The sequence below is a fragment of the Grammomys surdaster genome, unplaced genomic scaffold (genome assembly GCF_004785775.1).
Source record: "Grammomys surdaster isolate TR1022 unplaced genomic scaffold, NIH_TR_1.0 1036, whole genome shotgun sequence".
NCBI classification, from domain to species: Eukaryota; Metazoa; Chordata; class Mammalia; order Rodentia; family Muridae; genus Grammomys; species Grammomys surdaster.
In genome coordinates, this window is record NW_021605455.1 from 2105831 (window position 1) to 2121569 (window position 15739).

At 49.3% G+C, this 15739-nt stretch overlaps 1 protein-coding gene across 3 annotated transcripts in view; it reads left to right on the top strand.

Annotated features, from left to right (window-relative positions):
• Nucleotides 1-15375, top strand: part of St8sia5 (ST8 alpha-N-acetyl-neuraminide alpha-2,8-sialyltransferase 5) — a 64766-nt gene extending 49391 nt beyond the window's left edge. For 2 of the 3 annotated variants that reach the window (XM_028783228.1, XM_028783229.1), the window contains 5 exons: nucleotides 3030-3116; nucleotides 6932-7076; nucleotides 10090-10202; nucleotides 12972-13064; nucleotides 14288-15375. In XM_028783228.1, the coding sequence (XP_028639061.1) occupies nucleotides 3030-3116; nucleotides 6932-7076; nucleotides 10090-10202; nucleotides 12972-13064; nucleotides 14288-14756 (907 nt within the window). In that variant the 3' untranslated portion in view covers nucleotides 14757-15375. The remainder of the gene's footprint in view (nucleotides 1-3029; nucleotides 3117-6931; nucleotides 7077-10089; nucleotides 10203-12971; nucleotides 13065-14287) is intronic. The other variant, XM_028783230.1, reaches the window with a different exon arrangement.
• Nucleotides 15376-15739: the final 364 nt, after the last annotated feature.

Consider the following 15739-nt stretch of genomic DNA (forward strand, 5'->3'; position numbering starts at 1 on the left):
CACTACACTACACTACACTACACTACACTACACTACACTACACTACATACACTCAAGCATGCATGCTCCAATATACTACACTACACACATACACACTTAAGCAGGCATATTCCCTCATGTGTGCACATACACACACATGCATGGACGCACACATGGAGTTCAGGGTGGGAATAGGTTGCTATAAGCGATTAAACCTGACTCCTAACTCTCTTCAGCTTTCTGCCATGCCCCATGGCAGCTTCTGACACCCTTGCCAGAGGGTGATGTAATGGTGCCATCTGATCTTGGAACTTTCAGTTTCTAAACTCTGAAGTAAACAGACCTTTTCCTTTGTAAGTGCCCAGCCTCAGGAGTTTTGTCTTAATATTAGAAAACAAACTAATCAATACACTGCTTAGTTCTAGGTCTTTTATGGATGGGCTACTTCAGTAAACTGTTTTTTTTTTCCTATCAACTACAGTGTCTCTAGACTCTGCCACAAAAGCTGTTGGCATTACCTCTGCTCTTTAAGGTTAGAACCACTTCTGGTTAGAACCCAGAGCTGATTTGCGTTTCTCCTTCCTTCTGTCTGTTCTCAAGTTAAGTCCTAGGAAGCAGTGGCTGAGAGGGAAGGGTTTGGGTCCCTTCATAAATGATCTCTCTCCACCTTCTCTTTCTTCCTCCCCCCTCCTCTCCCCCTCTCTCTCTGAGCGTGGCTATGGATGTCGGGTGTCTTCTTTAATTGCTTCCCCACCAGTATTTTTTGGAGATAGGGTCTGCACATCTTTTAGTTCTGTCATTTTTCTTTTGTCTTTTGCTTCTCTATCCTGATAAAATCCTTCAATGTCATCTTCCAGTCCTTCTAAGGCACTCTCTCCAGAGCTTTGTCCTTAGAGCATCCTTGCCTAAGGCAGTGGTGTCGTACTGGATATCTTTGGAACATCAAGGATGTCTGTTTTACAGTAGTTTTCTCTGTGGTCATTTTACCTGGTAGTTAATCTTGTTCTGTCCTGTCCAGGGAGATTCAGTTACTCTTGGTTGTTCATATTCAAACTGAGAACAGTTAGAAGCTGCTAGCTCTGTGTCGGAAGATGTTTGAGACGAAGGAGCAAAATGGTCTTGTCTTTAACATGGACTTTAGAAAGGAATGGATGGTCTGAATTCCCCCACTTCATCTGAGGTCAAATATCCTGTTGTGGAAATTTCAGGGTGTGAATTGGACTGAATGGTTTTGTTTCTTTGCTTTCTCTTCCATCCTGAGGAGGCGGGAGGAGTCCACCATAAGACCTCATGCAGGACAGGCATGTACTGACCCCAGCCCTGATGGTTCGTGGCCATTTACTGAGTCTCAGTTTTAGGGCCATGCTTCTGTCCACTGCTCCTGGTTTTAGAATTTTGGGAAGTGGGGGTCGGGGGAGGGAATCTTTGTAATCCTTGACTTAGCCTCTTCTCGTTCTGTGGGCTTGTTGTGTGTGCTTCCACAGACACAGCTGCCCCTGTCACACTTTTTTATCCTGGCAGGTTTGAACAGTTTGTTTTTATTCTGAGATGTTGGTGGTGCTGTGAGAGAAAGGAGAGATGATCTGGGTCAGCCCTTCAGTTTTATGGTGAAAATGTTCTGTATCTGTATAGGTAGTGGATTTTTATACACGTGACTCCATTTGTTCTCTCCAACAATCTTTGAGGTGAGCAGGGCTGAGTATGGGAGAACCATCTCACAGACAGAGTAGCTGAGTGTCCTGAGAGATTCAGTGACTTATCCAGGTCACATTGTAAGTTGGGCATGGAGCCGGGATTCAAAGCTGGATGTCTAGCCTTGACCTTGGCCCAGGATGTGACAAGGGTAAGGGAAACACCCAGAATAAGGTCTGGATCCTGGGTAGAGTCAAGCTTTGGGCCCCTGGCCTGGAGCATTGGCAGTGCTGCATTTCTCTGACGTGTTTGAGTCAGTTGCCAGTCCTGCTCTAGGGGGTTGTGAATTACATGGAGGTAAGGGAGAGGAGCAGTGGGTTAGCCAGGGTGCTGCCGTGTGCTGGCATCTATTTTCTGATGTCCTGTGGGCTGAGCGGGGCGGGGCTGGGGCAGGAGATCTGGGAAAGCTGCAAGGAAGGCTTGCTTTAGGCAGGAAGAGGGGGCTCCTTTAACTACCAGGCATGCTCCTGCAGAAGGGCCTTTGTACTCAGTCTAACTGAGCTACACTTTCCCCCAGATAGCAGTGTGGCTCACATACACATTATTTCAAGATTTTGTGCAAGACTTCTCTCTTCAAGAAACTTCCGGCCAACCACGTGGCAGTCACTTCCCAAGTCCTTGGTGCTGCGTTTCCTCCTCTTCCAGACAAGGCAGTCTGTGCTTCTTTGAAACACGTCTTCCTTGTTGTCCTGGAATCTCCATGCAAGTAGGGAGATGTTGTGTCTATTACTCCTGTATTTTCACACATGGCCAAGTATCTTCAGTAAGTGGATTTGATCTGAGCTTTGGTTCATCGGTGAACTCATTAGTCAGGTGTGATACTCAACAGATCCCTTCCAGATGCTTGCTGTGCATATCAGCACTGAGTGAGTGAGGAGCTCAGGCTGATGTAACAGCAAAGTTGTAATTGGTAAGGTTATCATCTCTTGTGGGCTTCGGTGTAAGGGAGAATCACCAGCTTAGACACTGTCCCCTTTCCTGAGCGTGCTTGAGAACATCCTGGTGCAGCGATGTTTAAAGCCAGCATCATAAGGTCTGGAGTTGTTCAGAAGAGAGTCTTAATTTAAGTCTTTCTCCTCCTCCTGACCTACTTGGGGAGGGTGCGTCGTGGTTGTGAGCCCAGTGCCCTGTGCGGTGCAGGACTGGACAGGCATTCTGACACGGAAGTGGTCTTGTTTCCTTTACAGACTGTGGTTTCTGAGAGAATGGTGTGAGCCTTTGAGGGGGAGCACGTGGGAAAGTAGACTTGCTTGAGGTGAAAGTAGTTGAGATGTGCAGATACGGACTGAAGGTGGTTTTTCAGCAACTGTGTGGGTGCAGCCTGACCTCCTCCTCCACCCTGTTCACTGCTCCCACAGGGTGAAGCAGTCCGAACTGTTCGAAAGGTGGAAGAGCCTCCAGATATGCAAATGGGCAATGGACGTCACGGAAGCCAACCTCTTCAAGTATGTCTTGTTGTTGTTGTTGTCGTTGTCTGCCCTCCTTCCTCGTGGTTCCCCACTGCCACCTCTTCAGATGCCCATTATCCTGTCACACCTAGTTCTCAGTGGGCATCTGCATGGAGCTGGAACTTAGGGGCTTAGGGATGTGAGCAGCGGCCAGGTCAGCACGTGGTCAGCTGGTGTCTGCCATTCTTGGCTGTGGCCCTTGCTACAGCCTAACCTGGTTGGGCCTGTAATCTCTAGCTTAGGCTGATAAATACCAAGGCTCCAAGAAGTGAGATGCTTGCCTAAGGTCCCTCCATGGCTAGCCCTTACAATCTCTTTGTCCCTACCTCCCTGTCCTGGGACATTGGCTCTACCCCACTTCTTGGAGTCCCATGTTTCTGCCTGACATCTGGGCCTGGCCATTGATGGTTCTTAATTGCTTTCTAACCACAGTTAACAGTAGCTGAGTTTCCAGGCTCTTCTATGGGAGCCAAAGAGATGGGAGGCATCCAAAAATGCTTTTTTGTTAATGATGTGCTTTGGGGTTTTCTCCATTGCGCCTCCTGCCAGCCTGTGGTATCTATCACTCCAGGGCAGGTAGACCTTACACTAAGAAATTGATGTGGTCCTGGCAACTGTGTCTACACTGGGTTTCAGCCATTCGGGTTCAAGTTTAAATGAACTGAGGAACCACTGACTCAAAGGAGTCTTGCACAGGAGGCGGTAGAAAGTAGGTGTCACCAAGCCTGTGTATTTTCCTTATCAATACTTTCTTTCAGTTTGTGGTAGTTCCAGATCAGGAAGTCTCCTCTCCTCTCTTCCCTTTTTCCTTCTCCTTCCCTTCCCTTCCCCTCCCCTCCCCTCCACTCTCTCCTGTCCTCCTCCTCCTCCTCCTCTTCCTCCTCCTCCTCCTCCTCCTTCTCTTTTTCTCTCTCTGCACAAGGTCTAACTGTGTGCCCTAGGCTGGTTTCAAACTCACAATCCTACCTCTGACTCCCAAGTGCTGAGGTTACAGGTGTGTGGGAGCAGTAGGTATGAGTCGGCACAATTTTAGAATCATGACTCTTTGATATAATGAGCCCCAGTGAGCAGGCGCCATAAGCTTCATGGAGCCTTGCAGAATCCTAGTTAGAGGTCCTGGTTAGAGGAGACCCACCTATCTTGGAAGTTCCAGTGGGCCTGGGCAGAGTGCCGGAGCATGAGAACAGATCCAGGCTCAGCCCCTCTGAAGCAGGACTATATGCTCTTTCCTCTGGACGTCCCCAGGCAGGGGAGGCTTGAACACATGGAAGCAGATAACCAGCATGAACAGAGCGGTGAGGTGTGCAAGGACTCAGACCAGGCTTAGTTGGAACAGAGAAGAGAGCTCATCTAAGATGATGCTGACATGATTGGAGATGATACAGCAAGAGGAGCACAGAGCTCCATGTGGGAGGGGAGGGGAGGGGAGGGGAGGGGAGGGGAGGGGGGGGTGGGGCAGAGAGCCTGGTGGGGGGTTCTGTGGGGAGCAGAGAGCCTCCGTGGTTGAGGGAAGTGGAATGGGTTTGGGAGTGGGGAAAGGAAGTGACATTGGGCCCTGCCATGTTCTGAGCAGAAAGCCCCCAGGGCCATCAGCTGCCTCCCTTGCTCTCACTTCAAGCTTCTGGAAAAACAGAGAGCTCCTCCATCTAGGTTGGCAAGAGCTTGGTACATTGCCGGAGTGAGACACTGGCATTTCTGTCACAGGAGAGGCCCCTGTAACAGCAGCTGTCTCCATGCTGGCTTAAACGTTAGTCACATGTCAGCTTGTGTCATGTGGGGCCATTCTCTAGTTGGCAGATGTCTTAACTAGGGCTGCCATACCGTTTCAGAGGTTCAGTCCATTGTCATTCTGGTGGGAAGCATGACAGCATCCAGGCAGACATGGTGATGGAGGGGCTGAGAGTTCTACATCTTGATCCAAATGCTTCCAGCAGGAAACTCTCTTTCCACACTGGGCTGAGCTTGAGCACGGAGTTCCTCAAAGCTCACCCCCACAGTGACACACTTTCTCCAACAAGGCACACCTACTTCAACAAGGCCACACCCCCTAATAGTATCACTCCCCATGGGCCAAGCATTCAAACAAATGAGTCTATGGAGGCCAAATCTATTTAAACTACCACAGCAGATAAGACTGCTTCTGCCTAGCAAATCTAAAAGGACCAGATGCTGGTTTGTAGTGCTGACCTCAGTGGCTCCCTCAGCCTTGCTTCAGAAGCCTTAGTCACATTCTAAAGTCCAATCCTCCATACTCCATAGAAAGACCACTGTATGACTAGCAGCCAGCTGATTTCCCAGTGAAGACTTCTCAGCAAGATGTGGAATCAGTAAAATATATATATAAAATTTACATTTAGCCTTTTGGCTCTGACAAGCTAGAGTCACAGAATTATGGAGGGTCAGAAACAGAAGATACAACTCTGCTTTTTATACATGAGGAATCTGGGGCCCAGAGTGGAAAGACACTTGCCTGGGGCCCAGTGCTGTGGGCCACAGAGTAGAAAACAGAGTCCAGGCTTCTGGATAGTAAGTACCAACTCCTATTTCCATCCCAGAGCTCATGAGAACATTCCAGACCTCTTCTAGGACCTGGGTGCTCATCACAGGACTCTATGGACTGCTTGGGTCCTAAGGGTGCTGCTGGGTCTGGAGCTGTGTGTACTCCAGATCTCCTCCTGGAGATCTGCCCAGGGCAGAGAAGAGAGGGTGCTGTGAAGAAGTGGTCCATCCCCCCTGGACTGCCTGGACCCTGAAGGGACCCAGGCTGGAGCTGTGTGTGCTCCGTTTTAAGGCAGGGAGGCAATGACCTGTGCCTGTGGCCACAGTGAGAACCCATTAAGTTTCCAAAACGGTGTGTGTGGGGGGCAAAATCACCCAAGAGCCTAACCCTGCTGTAGCCCTGCTTTGGTTGTTTGAGACAAAAAATGTCAGGACTCTTTAAACTGACTAACCAACTAACTAACTGACTGACTGACTAACCAACTTCCCTCTCTCCCTTCGTCTCTCCCTCCCCCTCCCTCTCTCCCTCCTTCTGCCTCTCCCTCCTTGCTTCCTTCCCTCCCTCCTTCCTTCCCTCCTTCTCTGCCTCCCTCCCTCTTTCCTTCCCTTCCTCTTCCTCCCTCCCTCCCACCCTCCCTCTCTCCCTCTCCTCCCTCCCTCCTTTATTTCTATACTGAATCCCTGAAACTTCTTTCAGGAGTCTTGTTCCACTTTCTGCAGGAAGGCAGCCAGTACCAACTAGAGTCCCCAGTCTGGCCCTGCCTTCTTCCTAAATCAGCTTCAGAATAACAGAAACGGCCTGCACTTTTGGTCTCCATACAGGCCTTGATTTTATGGGATAAAAAAATCTTTGTTGAGTGTTGGTCATGAGGTTTGAGACCCCAAAGAGCTCTAGCTTCAGGTCACGGGATGAATGAGGGGAGAAGAACAGGTTCTGGGGCAGTGGAGCTCTGGGGAGTAGTCTCGCCATAGCTGAGTGGGCACCGGTCAAGGCCTGACTGGCTCGGCTGGCACAGGGGTGTTTGAATGTGCACATGCTGTGTGACGTTTAGAGAGGTACAGGCTCGGGTATCCAGCCTTTCATTCCAGTCTGAGAAGGTTAGTGTATGATTAGTCTGTGCCATAGCCTTCAAGGAGAAAAGCCATCATGGAGGTTTGACAGCCAGAGTTTCCCAGTAGGAAGTCCTAGAGAGATAGAGGGGCCCAGGTACCAGGAGGATGCTGTAGGGTAGATGGAAGTGAACGTGGGAATGGGATGGAAAGGAAGCCCCCTATACTCTTCCCAGTGTCACCACTGTCTTCATGCCTAGCAGGTCCACCTTGTCCAGGTGCTGCAATGCCCCCAGCTTTCTCTTCACCACCCAGAAGAACACCCCAGTGGAGACGAATCTCAGGTATGAGGTGGAGTCCAGTGGCTTATATCACATCGACCAGGAGATCTTCAAAATGTTTCCCAAGGTATATCCCTGTCATGGTCTAGGAGGAGTGGGTGGTCTGTGGCAGTGTCCCAAATCTGCATTCTTTGCACTCTGCATGCAGCTGCTTTGGTCTTGTTCAACCAGTGGTCTTCAGCCCAGTAGCCCATCCACTGGGTTTCCCGAGGAGTCCTGTCTGAGCATGACAATACCATCTAGCTGTGGTTTGTGTGATTTGGGGCAACAAAACAAAACAAAACAAAACAAACCCAAAACAAACAAACAAACAAAAAACCAAAACCCAAAGGTTAAAATTCTGCCTGTGGCATTGTGTGCCGAGGACATTCCAGAGCTACCTAGAAGAGAGATTAACCACACCTTGATCCCTCATCTGAGGCAGTCACAAGAGAAAAGTAATACAAAGCATGTGACAGCAGAAAGCAGGCCCAGGGCAGAGACAGGCCTGAGTGTCAGCCACATCGGATAGGTGCTTGGAGTCACTATGTAAAAAGGTCTTTGCTTAGCATTTATTAGTTAAACTTAGTGATTGGTTTTATTATGCCATTTTCACCAATGGCTAGAATGTATTTTAATCATATTCCTGCCAACGCCTCTACCACCATCCTCTCTTGTTCCTTTCCAATGCCCCTTCCCCTTCCCAACGAGTCCCCTCCCATCCTTTCTCCATTAGTAACTCAATGGGGTTACGTACAGGAGCATGGGCAACTACCCCTATGAGCACCCTACCTAGCAACTACTATCTGCCTATACATTCTCTGGGAGGGCTGGACTCATAAGTCCATCCCCACATGACAGCATGTTGTCTGGTCCATTCAAGAATGCCACCATCATGCCACCATCATGCCTTGCCCAGATGAGGACCAGAAGACAGCATCCCACCAAACTCCACCCCGTCCTATGGCTCCTCCATCATGTCTGCTCTCCTTTCCACAATGTTCCCTGAGCCTTGAAGAAGGGGATATGCATGTTCCATTTATGATTGGCCATAAACAGTCACTTATTCTCAGCCCTTTGTCTAGTTATCCGTGCAGTTACAGACATTGCTCACTGCAGAAGAAGCTTCTCTGAGCAAAGCTGACATCAACACTTATTTATAGGGATACACCTAATTATTTTAAAAGGCCATTTGATGGGCACATCATGTACATTTAGTATACCAACAGCTATAGATTCCTAACTAGGCCCTAGGACCTCCCAGCCATAGGTTTTTGACCAGGTTTGTAGGATTAGATGCTAATTCTCTTCTGTGCGGCGGGACTCAGTTCCAATCAGAACATGGTTGGTTGTCTCCACAACAGACTTGCCCCTATTATTCCAGCAGGGACATCTTGCCTGGCCAGTTGTTATTGTAACACTTGGTGATCCTTTTTCCCTTTAGAGACATAATCTCTTTATGACACTGGGATTCAGACCAGGCATAGGTTTGGTTGCTTGTGATACATCTACAATATCAGAGATGTTGTATAAGGTGGGCTGGTCAGGATAGCATCGTAGCTCCCTGCTCATGGGTTACAGAGTAAGGATATCCACATGCATGACTCATTTAGACCAACGAGGCTGAGAGCTGATACAGATCCAAAATCTGAACTCTTTGGGAAGGGGATGCAGAAATCGTACTTTTGGCTGGTTCCGATGGTTCTGTGACATTAGGGATGGCATGGCTTCAGCAGAAAGGTGGGTGGCAAGGGCACATTCATGAAAACGTTCTGGAAGGGGAGCTATGGCATGCCCTGCATGTTTTAGGGGATCAGGGGAGATGCTAACAGGATACAACCAGAATCCCTTGGAATGTCTGATTGCTGATACCAGTGTGATTTGGTGAGACTCAGGCTTGAGAAATGAGTGGAAGATACAGCACACTGCTGGAAAAGACAGTGTTGAGCCACCTGCGGTGGGTCTTTCAAGACCCAGAGTGTGAGGCAGGTGGCAGATAAACCTGTATCTTAAGCAAGTCACAGCACCATGCCACGTAGCCTGGGCTGGCCTGTGGGTCCTTGGAAAGCCAGGGCAGGAATTACTGAGATCAGGAGATACATCAAGGTCTCTACACCTTTCTCTGGAAGGGACCAGATAGTAAATAGCCGTGCAGGTCACCAGCACCATTACTATTCACCACCATGGTCCCAGCATGAAAATGGCCACGATTGTGTGTGAACAAATGAGGGAGGCCTCATCTTAGTGGCACAGACGTCAGAAGCCTACGTAATTTTCACACATCACACGTCTTCTTCGAGTGGCTTCAGACAGCTTAAAAATGTAAGTGTTATTTTCAGCTTGCTGGCCATACAAAAACAGGTGGTAGACCAGATGTAGCCTGTAATTTCCCAGCCCCTCAATTGTGGCATGTAGCAGCTTCCCTTGGCATCGAGGTGTCTCTGGGTTTGAAAAAGTCAGCTTTCCAGTCTCCTGCCCACCTAGAGGGTCTTACTCTGTGGTTATCAGGTGGTTGTTTCCAGACTGTTCTTGGTTTGCACGTGTTTAGGAAGTACCCGTGGAAAACATCAGAAACCCCAATGACTTTTTCCTAAGACTACTGTGGCTTGGTCTGTCTCTCCCCCTATTGACTGTGAGACCCCAGTACTTTCCCTGTCCTGGTCCTTTGGATCTGTCCCCACAGGGAAAGTGGGTCACAGATGCTTTCCACAGAGGGTCACAACAGCTCCTGGTTGAGCCTAATTCCTAATTCGGTGGTGGCTTCCTGTGAGATGCTTAGCAATTGGTTGGCTGGTGGGCATAGCTCCCTGTGAGATGCTCAGCAATTGGTTGGCTGGTGGGCGCTGGGGGTAGGCAGGGCAGTCCTGCAGACTCCTTGGGGTCAGAACTGGGAGGTAGAGTCACCTAATGCAGCAGGCTTCTCCTTCCCACTCCTCGCTTCTCTACTGTGAGTTGAATTCCCCTTTCTTTCACGTTCCAGAAAAAGCTACCTCATAGAGCTTATAGAGGGGACTTTTTTTGCGGGGTGAGGGGAGCAGACATGAAGCCTCAGATGAAGATGGGGTGGCACTGGCTGTGACACCGTGCATGTTCCTCTCCAGGAAATGCCCTACTACCGCTCTCAGTTTAAGAAGTGTGCTGTGGTGGGCAATGGCGGCATCTTGAAGAACAGTGGCTGCGGGAAGGAGATCAACAGTGCTGACTTTGTCTTCCGGTAAGGGAGCCTCCCGGAGGGGCACCTGCTGGGATTGCTGTCATGTGGCCTCCACCCACTTAACAAGTTCTCTCTCCTTGTTGTCAACTTGACTGTATCCAGAATGAACTAAAACCCCAGTGGCTGGGCATGCCTGGGAGGTTTCCCCCTTAGTTAAATCGTTTGAAGTGGGAAGACTCACTTTTATTTAATTAATTATCATCCCATTCATTTACATCTCAAATGTTACCCCCTTCCCAGTTACCCCTCTATAACTCCCCCATCCCATCCACCCTCTCCCCTCTGAGGGTGCTCTCCTATCCACTCCCACTCCACTGCTCCAGTTTCTCCTACGCTGGGGCATCAAACCCTACAGGACGAAGGGCCTCCCCTCCCATTGAAGTCAGACAAGGCCATTCTCTGCCCCCTATGTATCTGGAGCCATGGACCCCTCCCTGTACACTCCTTGGTTGGTGGTCTAGTCGCTGGGAGCAGTGGGTGGTCTGGTTAGCCGGCGGATATTGTTTTTCCTGTAGAGTTACAGTCTCCCTCTGCTCTTCCAGTCCTTCCTCCAGCTCTCCCACCATGGTCCCCTAGCTCAGTCTCATGGTTGGCTGAGAACATCCCATATGCATTGGTCAGGTGCTAGCAGAACCTCCCAGGGAACCGCCATACTGAGTTCCTGTCAACAAGCACCTCTTGGCAACAGCTACAGTGTCAGGATTTGAGTTAGAGTGAAGACTGAAGGAGTTGAAAGGGTTTGCGGCTCCATGAGGAGAGCAACAATACCAACCAACCAGAGCCTTGAGGGTCTAAACCACTAGCCTAGAGCACTTAAGGAGGGATCCATGGCTCCAGCTGTTTATGCAAGGGAGGATGGTCCTGTCAGGTATAGGTGGGAGAAGAGATCCTTGGTCCCATGAAGGCTGGATGCCTGTATGAGGGAATTAGAGGGTGAGGAGGTGGGAGTGGAGGGGTAGGTGGGGGCACATCCTCATAGAAGTAGGAGGAGTGGGGATGGGATAGGGGGTTCCTAGGTGGGAGGGGGGAAATGGGGTAAAGGGATAACATCTGAAATGTAAATAAAATATCCAATAAAATAAAACAAAACAAAAACAAACAAACAAAAAACCAGTATTAGGGTTTGGTGTCTGCAGACCACTTTTAATATGGATTTTTTGAGGTAGGAAGATCCACCTTTAATCTGGGCCACACCTTCTCCTGTCAGCCTGTAGAAAGGACACAAGAGAAGGAAGCTCACCCTCCTTGCCTGCTTGCTCTCCCTCTTGCTGGAAAGTCCATCCCTTCACTGGCATTAGAACCCACTTCTTGGGAGACTCTGGCATATACTGAAACCAGATGAGATACCCAGCCTTGTAGAGTCAACTTCTACTGGATTCTTGGACCTTTCACTGATAGACAGCCATTTTTGGACTAGCTGAACTATAGCCCGTAAGCCACTCTAATAAACCCCATATATTTATATACGACTCCCCTATAATATATGAAGCGGAATGATACAGATTTTGGTATCAGAAACAACAGAAATTTAAGGATTTTTTTAAGTGTCTGGAAAATTTTCCAACACCTACAGTTTTTTGGGTTCTCCTTTCGGTCCATTCACCAAGGTTAGATGGACCACAACCTGTAAACCACCCTAACACGTATATTTATTCTATGAGTTCTGCTCTTCTAGAGAACTCTGACGAGCAGACTGATAGATAGGCCTTCCTTGTTGTTGTAGGGTTTTATTGTTGTGAAGAGACACCACAACCACCGCAGCTCTTAAAAATGAAAACATTTAATTGGGGCTGGATTACCATTTCAGAGGTTTAGTCTATTATTGTCATAGTGGGAAGCATGGCAGTGTGCAGGCAGACCTGGTGCTGGAGGAGCCGAGAGTTCTACATCTTGATTCAAAGGCAACAGAAAGAAACTGTGTGGCATACTGGGTGTAGCTTGAACATAGGTGATCTCAAACTGCCTCCACAGTAGCATTCTTCCTCCAACAAGGCCACACCTCCTAGTAGTGCCACTCCCTATGGGTCTGGGGCCAATGACATTCAAACCCCCACATTTGTCATACCATATTCTCTTTCTAAAGACTCTTGGGATGTCCCTGGAGTCACCTGATTAATCCAGAATTTCACCCCTCCCCCCAATCTCAGGATCCTTAGTGCAATCTAAGTGTCCCTTCTGACAATTAAGGTGTACGTTCCCAGTTTCAGAGGTTGGGGTTTGGTTGCCTTGGTGACCCCACTCTTCTGACCTTAGGGAATTTCTCCAGGTCACGTTGCATACAGTTCTGCAACTCTGTGTCTCAACAGTGCATTTCCAAATGGCGTCTCTGACTATCCCACAGGGAGTTGGTTCTTCTAACAGCTGACCTTTGCTAATGCCTTCTCTCAGCTCAGTCATTACTTCCTCAGAGAAGTCTTGAGTCCTCAGACAAGGGGATGGATGCTCCTGCGTCTCCTTGCTTACATGCCCTTACAGAGGACCAGGGATGACCACGGCTTTCAAGCACTTGTTTTTGATGATGGTTTCAATATCTCCATGGTTGTAATTTGAGTGAGAACTAAGGATGGATTTTTTTTTTTTTTTTTTTTTTTTGCTGTTCTGTTTGTGACACAGAGCAGAAATGACCTTTGTCTCTTAGCCAGCCACAGAGGTCCTGCCCAGCTGGTGCTCATTGCCTCTTTCTGACCAGTAAGCACATCCTTTCCTTCCTCTCTCCCTCCCAGTTACTTGCAGGTGACTGACTAACTATGTGAGGCTGTCTCTCTGCAGGTGCAACCTGCCGCCCATCTCAGGGGTGTATACCACAGATGTGGGAGAGAAGACAGATGTAGTCACCGTGAATCCCAGCATCATCATTGACAAGTTAGTAATCCGATTTCTAAAGCTGTGCTGTCTTTTGGTCACTTGCAAGCACTGGGAACATTGTTGCTCCTGATTGAGACATGCCAGGTGTCTGCATGCAGAACTCATCACTGGGTGTCAAAGATGTGATACAAACAAAGGGATTTAACACATCTTGTTGATTTTTACACTGATCATACGCTAAAGTGATAACACCTTTATATTTAGGATAAAACATGACATATTCAATAACTTCCCTAATTTCTTGTTAATTTCCATACATGGGGCCTGCATTATATATCTTCGGGGCAGCACAGGTCTAAGCAGTTGCTACCCAGAGGTGGTCAGGAACCCATCAGGTGTACTGGGGGACAGGCAGTGTCCAGGTATAGGAGGGGTGCTCATGCTAAGATCTCAGTTCTCATCTGGCTCCCTTCTTCGGGTCTGCCTGAGAGGTCTGCAGAGCTAGTATGTTGAAACCCCTGCACATAGTCAGCCTGGCTAGAGGGTGGGTAAGAGAGACAAGAGACGGGGAGGAGTGTCTAAATTATATCAGATGCCAGGAGCCAGGAGCCTTCAGAGGACAGAGAGGGCTGTAGATGGAGGGATGGTCACCGGAAAGCACATGTAGGCAGGAGGCAAGATACCAAGGAGGGGCCCAGCCATGCCAGGCGGCTGGGTCCAGTCTTAGGGAAGAGAGAGCAGGGGAGTGAAGCAAGACTTCACTTCCCAGCCATGGCCTCCGTGCCTTCCTTGGCTGCCTTGGCTTCCTTTAAGTTCAACACTGGTATTATTCAGCCCAGATCATCTCTCTTTCTGTGCCAATTAAAAAAATAATACCGAGAAATGCCACACTCCTGGGAGGCAGGAGGCTCAGTGGGCAAAGGCTCTTTTGCTGCCCATTCTGACCAGAGTTCAATCTCCAGGGTCCCCCAGGACGGAGAAAAGAACAGACTCTGGCAGGCTGTCCTCTGACCTCCACACTTGCACTCTGTCACGTGTGCGTCATGTGTGTGTCCTCTCCATGAATAAATAAGCAAACACATAGGGAAAGGAAGGGGGTAGAAGAGCAGAGGCTAGGCCCTGTGAGCTTTATGTAGGGGAGGAGAAGGGGGCAAAGGTGGGAGGAGGTGAGGGGCGGGGTATGGGGTGTTAGGGTGAGGCTGAGGATGGGGGATGGGATGGGGAGGGGGTGGGCTGCCAGGACCACAGGGCTTGCTGCTGCTCACTCTGCCACCCTGCAGGTTCCACAAGTTGGAGAAGTGGCGGCGGCCCTTCTACAGCGTGCTGCAGAGGTATGAGAATGCCTCGGTGCTGCTGCCAGCCTTCTACAACGTTCGCAACACCCTGGTGTCCTTCCGAGTCAAGTATATGCTGGACGACTTCCAGTCTCGGCAGCCAGTCTACTTCTTCCACCCGCAGTACCTGAGCAGCGTGTCGCGCTACTGGCTCAGCCTGGGCGTGCGCGCAAGGCGAATCAGCACCGGCCTCATCCTGGTCACTGCGGCCCTGGAGCTCTGCGAGGAGGTGCACTTGTTCGGTTTCTGGGCCTTCCCCATGAACCCCTCAGGCTTCTTCATCACACACCATTACTATGACAACGTCAAGCCCAAGCCCGGTTTCCATGCTATGCCCTCGGAGATCTTCACCTTCCTGCGCATGCACAGCCGCGGCATCCTCCGCGTGCACACAGGCACCTGCAATTGCTGCTGAAATCCAGGCCACACACCAGGTGTCTCAGCTCCTGTCCTTCTCCCTGAGATCTTCATTGACCCTGCCATTATGGCTGCTGCCACTCCCTAAGGATTTAGGGTTTGTGTTTGGGTCCTGGGGAGGGAGACAGGGAGACTTTCATTTAACAGGATAGAGCACAGATTCGGATCTCATTCAGACCTTTGGCTGCCCAAGTTTCATATGGGGAAACTCAGCCATGAAGCACCATCTAGAATCTCACAGCTCAGAGGCCATTCCTTCCAGGGAACAAACAGTGTGAGTGTCCTGGTCACACCACCTGGCTGAGCTCAAAAGACTTCAGGGATATCTAATCAAAACCGGTGTTAGCTTATCCCCAAGAGTCTAGGAGCTGAGAGCCATGCCCCTTAAAACAGCTCTTGGACACACACAGCCTTAGTGCCTCTAGGTTCCAGCCTGCATTTAACCTTTGACAACAAGGAAATAAACCAGACCAGCCATTTGCACTAAGATCTTCAAGCCAATGTTATCGACTCAGTAAGTGCTTAGCAATTTGCTTCCTGTTCTGTCTTCCTATTTTCAGCTCCATTTTAATCAGGAGTTATTTATAAAGATCGGTTCCTCTTTATGTCCCTGAAGACAGCAGAATCTTGTTAAACTGTGTTCCTGAATAGGAATCGTCAGCTGGGAAGCGCCTTGTCACGTGAACCTAGTGGATGGCAGCTAGCTGGGGCTCTGACACCAACATCCCTTCATTTCTGTTGTGAAGGTGGCACATCCAGGGTATACCTGCCGTCTTCAAACACAGGGATTCACCAAGTCTGGGCTCAGGGAAATCAACTGTGCCTAGGCGGATGGGTTCCATGTCATCAGCATCTGAAATTCCTTCCAGTCGCTTTCTCCTATGTATGTCCACCCTAAGTGCTATGGTGCCTAATGGTCACTTGTATTGCTCTGTGAACTGTGGAATGTCTGTGGAGAAGGCTTTACCCTGCATGCCCTCT